At 37.9% G+C, this 7,910-nt stretch overlaps 1 protein-coding gene across 2 annotated transcripts in view; it reads right to left on the minus strand.

Moving 5' to 3' along the window:
* Positions 1–246: 246 nt before the first annotated feature.
* Positions 247–7,910, minus strand: part of LOC107749487 (importin-9) — a 19,101-nt gene continuing 11,437 nt past the window's right edge. For both annotated transcript variants that reach the window (XM_016564661.1, XM_016564660.1), the window contains exons 19-24: positions 2,486–2,652; positions 2,265–2,398; positions 2,058–2,177; positions 1,860–1,961; positions 1,115–1,191; positions 247–1,030 (exon numbers count right to left, since the gene is read on the minus strand). In XM_016564661.1, the coding sequence (XP_016420147.1) occupies positions 920–1,030; positions 1,115–1,191; positions 1,860–1,961; positions 2,058–2,177; positions 2,265–2,398; positions 2,486–2,652 (711 nt within the window). In that variant the 3' untranslated portion in view covers positions 247–919. The remainder of the gene's footprint in view (positions 1,031–1,114; positions 1,192–1,859; positions 1,962–2,057; positions 2,178–2,264; positions 2,399–2,485; positions 2,653–7,910) is intronic.

Consider the following 7,910-nt stretch of genomic DNA (forward strand, 5'->3'; position numbering starts at 1 on the left):
ACAAAACTGAGGCCATTTGTTTTTAACAAAACAATGCCTAGTAACCTAACAACATACATATATAACATACAAATTTGCACGTTCATAATCAAATGTGTTAAATTCTAATGGTAAAGTACATTTACTAACATTTATTGCCCTCTGCAAAATATATCTTTGAGTAAATTAAGATTGTTTACAGTAAAAAAAAAAAAAAACTTTCATACAGATTTCTAAATCTGCAAAAATATTCTAGACATTTAAAATTTAGACCTTAACAGGCCTTTTATTTTGAAATTCTTCTCATACCTCAATGGAGACAATGCTGCTAATAAGACTGTAGGATCACTATGGTAACACTATATTATTCTTCATGCTCACCCAACAGTGTAGCCATAAAGATCATGCTCATGAGACCACATAATGACAAACAACATGGAGAACTTTAATAAGGCTGTCAACAGTTCCAACTTTTTTTCAAAGTGCAGATTCATCATCTGTCAGAAGTCTTTTTCCTTCCTTTACAGAAAGATTTTTTAACCATCGTGAATTAGTAGAGTGAGAAGGTACAAATGGACAGTTGATATTTTTAAATCATTCCTATACTGTTACCAGTCCCTTTGCAAAAAATTCATTCATAATACTAGACAGGTCTATCAAAGTATTGTTTTGACATCCGATTCAAATGCACCCACACAGTCCTGTCTGTGTGCCCCTCACACCCTGCTCTTATAACATCCCCGGGAATAATTGTCCATTCCTTCCCTTAATAAAAACACAGGGAGAGGCACGTAAACCTTTAAGTCCTCTTTTGGGTTGTGGATCAAGAACGTCGTCCGAAAGGCATTCCGAGTCCACTCAAATGTTCAAGTTTGAAGAAAAGATGACTGAGTGGTAAAGACGGAAACAAAGAACAAGGAGCCGATGTTGGGTATACAGGTCACATACCGATGGACTGCAAGACTCTTCTCTCTACTTCATTCAAGTGGCTTGAAAACATGCTATAGCAAGGCTGCTGAGCAAACTGGGTAAGGAAATCTGTCAGATACGCCTGTGGAAAAAAACACGGAGACGATCAATGAAGATATGAGGTCTGGTTACAGCAATACTTTAGTGTCGATGCCAAATAACTTACCTGAAGGTCAATTTGATATATGGGATCCTTCAGAGCATCTGGATCCTCCTCATCATCATCCTCATAATAATCATCGTCTATGGGGAAATCACAATAGGTTTTACAGACTATTTATAGAAAAGACAAGGTAGTGAATATGGAACGATTTGTGTACTTCATTGTTTTACTCATGTTTTTGTTCTTTTGCTTTTACTAATAAATCCTAACATGTAAAGAACAGCACATGTCTGTCCACCACAAAAGCTTTGCAAAAGATGTGAAGCAGTTATTATTGTTAACTAAAACTATTAAAACATTTTTGTTAATTGAAAAAGCTGAAATAAAATAAAACATATTAGATGAAAATGAATTTTAAAAATTAAGTATTTAAGTAGTTAGCAAATTAGTAAACAAATACATTTAACCTAGATAGTTAATTTAAATGTAAAAATACTAATATTTCATTTAATGGTATTTATAAAAAAAATACATTAAAAAAAATTACAAAAGCACATAACAAAAGTACTAAAATTTAAAGTAAATTAAAAAGAACTCAAAATATAAAAATAAAATTCTAATTCTAAATATTAATAAAAAAATTAATAGTATATAAATACTAAAATAACATTGATGACAATCTTTTTTTTTTTTTTTTTTTTTTAAATAAGGCTTACGGTATAGGTTTGATTCCTAGGAAATGTGTGATATATATCACAATATATGCAATATAAATGCAAATGTAACACTGTGTTATATGAGACTTCACCATATTTGTTGCAGGCAATGAGATCAGTCAGAAGCTGTCCTGCTAATCCTTCATCTTCCTCCTCCTCATCCTCAGCCAGATCATCCCACATTCCACCAGAGTCTGCAAAGCAAAAGCACTAAACTTAAGACGGCTCCACATTTCAATGTCAACGATCAGTTCTAATACTAGGGGTAAATAGTTAAACCACATAAGTACCTTGGCTCCAGTCTGCAGGATTTGCTCTATTTGCATTAGCCTCCACCACAGAAGACAGTTCATTGACGATGAGTTTAAAGATCTTTACCAGCAAAGGAATGCTGGTCCACCGCTGTGGGTCTGAGAGAAACAGATCAGTCAGATATCTGAGACAATAACAATTATTAATAATCATTCATTTGGCAGTTTAAGAGATCATTAACTTACTCTTGGCTGATTTGGAACGTGTACAGATTCCCTCGTCTAGATTAAAAATTTCATCTCCTTTGATGACTATATCTTGGAGGCGCTTGTCATTTGTATTCAGACCATGCTGGAGAAGTTTACACAAGGCAACAGCACTGTGGACAGAGCGATTACAGTGTTATTTCAAACGGAAGCTGTGCAATTTCTTCAAACACACTGCAGACATGACTGGACACCCTCACCTGACTTTGCCTTCATACTGGCCGTAGAACAGATGTTGGCGACTCATCCACTCAGCCATGACAAACTCTAGGGCAGGTTTCCCTGTGGGACCTGGAAGACTGCATAGGAATTCCAGCAGGGGCTCCAACTGGGAATGGACCAGGTGGGCAAAAACCATGATCAGGGACTGTAAAATGAAGAGTGAGAATGTATTTCACACCTCATTTGAGCCAGCAGCTACAGCACAATTCAGACTTATCTGCTGTACAAGAAAATTAAAGGGGTCTCTATTATGCTTTTTCACTTTTTCAACTTTAGTTAGTCTGTAATGTTGCTGTTTAAGCATAAAAAAGATCTGCAAAGTTACAAAGATTAAAGTCCACTTTAAAAGGAGATATTTTATTAAACAGAAATCACTTTTCAAAAACTACAACAAACGAATCGTTTGGACTACAACGCATATTTTCCGGGATTTGTGATATCACAAATATCGACAAATGGGACGAGACTGAGCTGCACTAGAGAAGGCAACGAGTGTTATGGCCATATGCACTGTTCATACGGGACACGTCCTGGCCAGGATTTTAATATTGCATAAAACATCCAAAGCAGTTTGACCAATAACATGCAGGTATTGTATATAATCGACCAATCGTGTGGCTGCGCGTGAGATGGTGAGATCTACAGGGAACGTTTAAAGCGATGCAAATATGCGCACGTGTTTGTTCGTTTGTTCGACTTGAAGCGTCGTTGCGCACCGATAAAAAAAAAAAAGACACCAAATTAAGTAGGTGCGAGAGCTATTCGAAAGCATATGGAGCCGTCTGCTCTCTATAGCTCTCATGAATGTCACACAACGATCGACCTGCACAGTGCAAACAGCCAAAACCTGGATATTTTAGGCAATATTAAAATCCTGGCCGGGACGTGTCCCGTATGAACGGTGCATATGGCCAACCTAGCAACGAGTGTTATCACTATGTCGGAGACATGCTAGCTTTCCCAAGGCAGACGAACTTAGAGTGGTTACAATCATCCGGGTTTAAATCGCACTGATTTGATTTTGATGCAATATTTACATTGAAGCTTGCAGGCGGCTATGGTAAGGGGCATGACATTTCCCGACCAGGTGCCGACAAGTGCTGCCAATCACAACACACACTGGCCCAGCTAACCAATCACAACACACACTGGCCCAGATAACCAATCACAGCACATTTCATATTTCAGAAGGCGGGCCTTCATTTGATACAGGAACTATTCGAGCCGTTCATGCCAGACTGGGGAGAGAGGTGTTGTAATAATGTAAAATATGTGAAAAATAGACTTTTCCAGGCCTGGAAAGCACAATTTTAAAATTCCCTGATATTTCCAGGTTTTCCATGACCATCCTGTTATTACAAACAGAGGTTTTCAAACTTGATTACAATGACCCCGGAATATGCTGGAGGACTTATTTCAAATATGAAATAAACGGCAACAAAACACTTAATAAATAAATAAATAAATAAAATGAAAACTGATTAAATAAACCAGTCTTTTGAAAATGTCAAACAGTTTGCCTTGATCTTTTGGCATATAAGAGGTCTTAGTACCATTACAACATCCTGCAAGTTTCACAGCTTAAAATGTCCTCCTCATTATAAATAAAGCATTTATTCAATCAAGCTCCAAGCACAGCTCGTTTGGATCTGAGGTGGCATGTGACGTCACAAAGGCACAGACATTTGCATAAACACTGCCTCCAGAGCAAGACATCGACGAATAGTCATCATCTCACCATAGGCCCCGCCCACTGGCGTTCAGTCACTTCAGACACTTACCTACACCGAGTGTCGCGTCTAAAGCAAATTGAACCCATTATAACTGCCGCTTTCTTGTCTACACCGGATAGAGTATACAGATGCACGTTCACTTTCTGACATAGTCTGTCGACAACAGGACAAACGGAAGAGTGAAAGACCATTTTCTTTGATGCATTTGGTTTAAACAGCTAGTTTGCATCTCTGTATAGACATCAGAAGGATCCCAGCATTAGAAACAAGCAGATGGTCCATTTTAAATGGCATCCTGGATCGTATCGGAGGATCATACGTACATTTGTTCGGAGCATTTTATTTTGTAAACGAGGCTAAATGTAATGGAGAGTTTGCAAAGAAACATTTGTAGAAAGATGAAGCTGTTGGATCTGACTGCAGCTGCATCGCAAACCGTAAGTAAATTATTTCATAATGCTTTGTCTGTAAATGATGGTTTTATATGGATGTTTTCAAAGCACTTATTCACATGCAGTAGTGAGGGGGGCGTTGATACGGTTTCATATGCAATGACGTTAGCCAATCATAACAGTGGCCGATTACTAGACTTTGTAAAAGAGCATAATAGGACCCCTTTAATGTTCAACATGCAAAAACAAGCAAACAATTAGTTACTAATTATAAGTTATTATAGCAACGAGTTATTATTAGCTTATTAAGTGAGTGCTATTTCTGTACCTGTCCTAACATCTTCATAGGGTTCAGTAGTATTGCAGCACGGTGGTACCAAACATTTACCACATTTTGTTTTCTTTGCTTACATGAAACTGAATGTTCTAACATGTTAACTACAAATTAATCACCAATTATTTACACTGAATAACTGTTATTCTCTACTTACAGTCTTAGATTTATTTCATAATTTGCCCAAGGCGTTTTTTAGTTTTAGTATACACAGTTACACTTCTTTGAAGACTGGAGGTTACGGGAATTTGTTCAAACCCATTTTTGATTCACACTGATTCATTTATGAATCATTCAGACCATTTTGTGAACTGTTTAGACCAATGTTTCTCAACCCTGGTCCTGGGCGCTCCCCAACACTGCTCATTTTGTATGTCTCCCTTATCTGACACACCCATTTCAGGTCCTGGAGTTTCTTCTAATGAGCTAGTGAGTTGAATCAGGTGTGTTTGATTAGGGAGATACACAACATGTGCAGTGCTGGGGGGCCTCCAGGACCAGGGTTGAGAAACACTGGGCTAGACAATAATCAGCGATGTGAGTGTGTGTGTGTGTGTGTGTGTGCATCTTATATAGAGTGAGACTGATGAGGTGATGAGATACAGGTGACTGCAATGAGTACTGAGTCCAGGCAAAGGATTATGGGAAATGGAGTCCGGGTGAATGGCAAAGGTACAGAATGGATTGCCCTCTAGTGGAGCTTGTGGGCACTCCAGCTGGCAATCGTAACAATGATAACTTTTGATAAAATTTAGTAAACCTTATTAGAGGGCAAAATTGTTCAGTGTTGAAATTTGTTCACAGATACTGTTGCATCTAAATGTTTTATGTAAATACATTATTTTGATAATTATTGTGAAAAAAAAAGTTTTTGATAGTTTAAGATTAATAGTCTGGGAATGGTTAAAACAATAATACTTCTACACACAAAAAGGTAATTTGAAAAGTAGCAAAAATAAATCTATGATAAAAAAAGTTTCCAAGGTAGTTTTAATGTCACCTTCATATAGCAAAATAAAAAAGTTTAAATCTGTTTTGAAACTGCCCAAAATTGAAGTAGCACCTTTATGTGCTTTACATAACTCAGAAACCAACATGCTCATCTGAAGAACCTATAATGTATCATCACATAGGCTTACTTTACTGAAGTGTGAAGAACCAGATACGGTAGCCATCTCAGTATGATGTATAGCAGACAGCCATCAACTGAGGGATGGGCCAAGTAATAGCATGTACAGCATTAATTATGAGATGCAATATCATCCCTGCATTATTTATAGCTGGTATTCTAGGCCACAAGAAAACCTTGTCTACTTTGGACAAAAATATTGGATAAATGAAACTTTTACAGTCTGAAAATAGTGAAGATCCTGAATCTAATATGGTTGAGTCTACGCTTTTGTCTTCTCAGAAGCTGATGCCTACAAGAGAATTGTTTTTATTTATTTTATTTATGCATGTATGTATGTATGTAATGTCCTTGAACAGAGCAGATATTCCTTTTCAACTCTTATGGCAAAATGTTGCACAAGGATATCAAATATATATATTTTTTTTTTCTGTTGTCTTGAGGGGCACAAATTGTGCCTCCCTTAAGGCTCAAAAACACAGCATTTGCCTCACACAGTGTTTGGAAAGCTTCCTGGCTTGTGTATGGACACAACGTCTACAGCTTCTTTTGTTTACAGTCTCTTGACTCCACTGAGTTCCTGATGAGGCGGTGATGTCATGTGCATAGCATGGCGCGTCTGTGTAGCCAACCACAGAGGATAATCAGACACATGTTTGTGTATTTTAGTGAGGCTGGGCCTCAATCTTCATATTTCATACTTCACTGGCTTCCACTGATGGATTATTGTGATTCGCTTGTGTAGGGTGCCAGTGAGGGGGTCCCGGAGCGTGTGTGTGTGCAAGAGAAAGAGGAAACCTGGGGTATGCTTTGAAGTGTATTGTGTGTGATCTGTTTTGCAGATCACTGCCTCCAGAGCAAGACATCGACGAATAGTCATCATCTCACCATAGGCCCCGCCCACTGGCGTTCAGTCACTTCAGACACTTACCTACACCGAGTGTCGCGTCTAAAGCAAATTGAACCCATTATAACTGCCGCTTTCTTGTCTACACCGGATAGAGTATACAGATGCACGTTCACTTTCTGACATAGTCTGTCGACAACAGGACAAACGGAAGAGTGAAAGACCATTTTCTTTGATGCATTTGGTTTAAACAGCTAGTTTGCATCTCTGTATAGACATCAGAAGGATCCCAGCATTAGAAACAAGCAGATGGTCCATTTTAAATGGCATCCTGGATCGTATCGGAGGATCATACGTACATTTGTTCGGAGCATTTTATTTTGTAAACGAGGCTAAATGTAATGGAGAGTTTGCAAAGAAACATTTGTAGAAAGATGAAGCTGTTGGATCTGACTGCAGCTGCATCGCAAACCGTAAGTAAATTATTTCATAATGCTTTGTCTGTAAATGATGGTTTTATATGGATGTTTTCAAAGCACTTATTCACATGCAGTAGTGAGGGGGGCGTTGATACGGTTTCATATGCAATGACGTTAGCCAATCATAACAGTGGCCGATTACTGACAAGCCTTAAAGGACCCGCCTCTTGAAAACAGATAATTTTTAGATAGAGGGTCATGAAAATAATAATTTTTTCACATTAGTGATGCGTGGATGAGCTAAAACGTCACCCAAATCCACAGCTTCAAATAAATTATCCACCCGCCAACCGCCTGCACCTGTATTTTTCTCTGCTTTAGATAGCCGCACCCGATCATCACATTAGGGTTCGTACGGTCATGAAAAACCTGGAAAAGTCATTGAACAGCAATTTCCAGCCCTACAAAGTTTTGTAAAAATAAATAAACTCAAAAAGTTTTTGAAAAGTTTCATGAAAATCTATTTCACAATTCTCTGTATAATAGAAT

The sequence above is a fragment of the Sinocyclocheilus rhinocerous genome, unplaced genomic scaffold, assembly GCF_001515625.1.
Source record: "Sinocyclocheilus rhinocerous isolate Xijiao unplaced genomic scaffold, SAMN03320098_v1.1 scaffold889, whole genome shotgun sequence".
NCBI classification, from domain to species: domain Eukaryota; kingdom Metazoa; phylum Chordata; class Actinopteri; order Cypriniformes; family Cyprinidae; genus Sinocyclocheilus; species Sinocyclocheilus rhinocerous.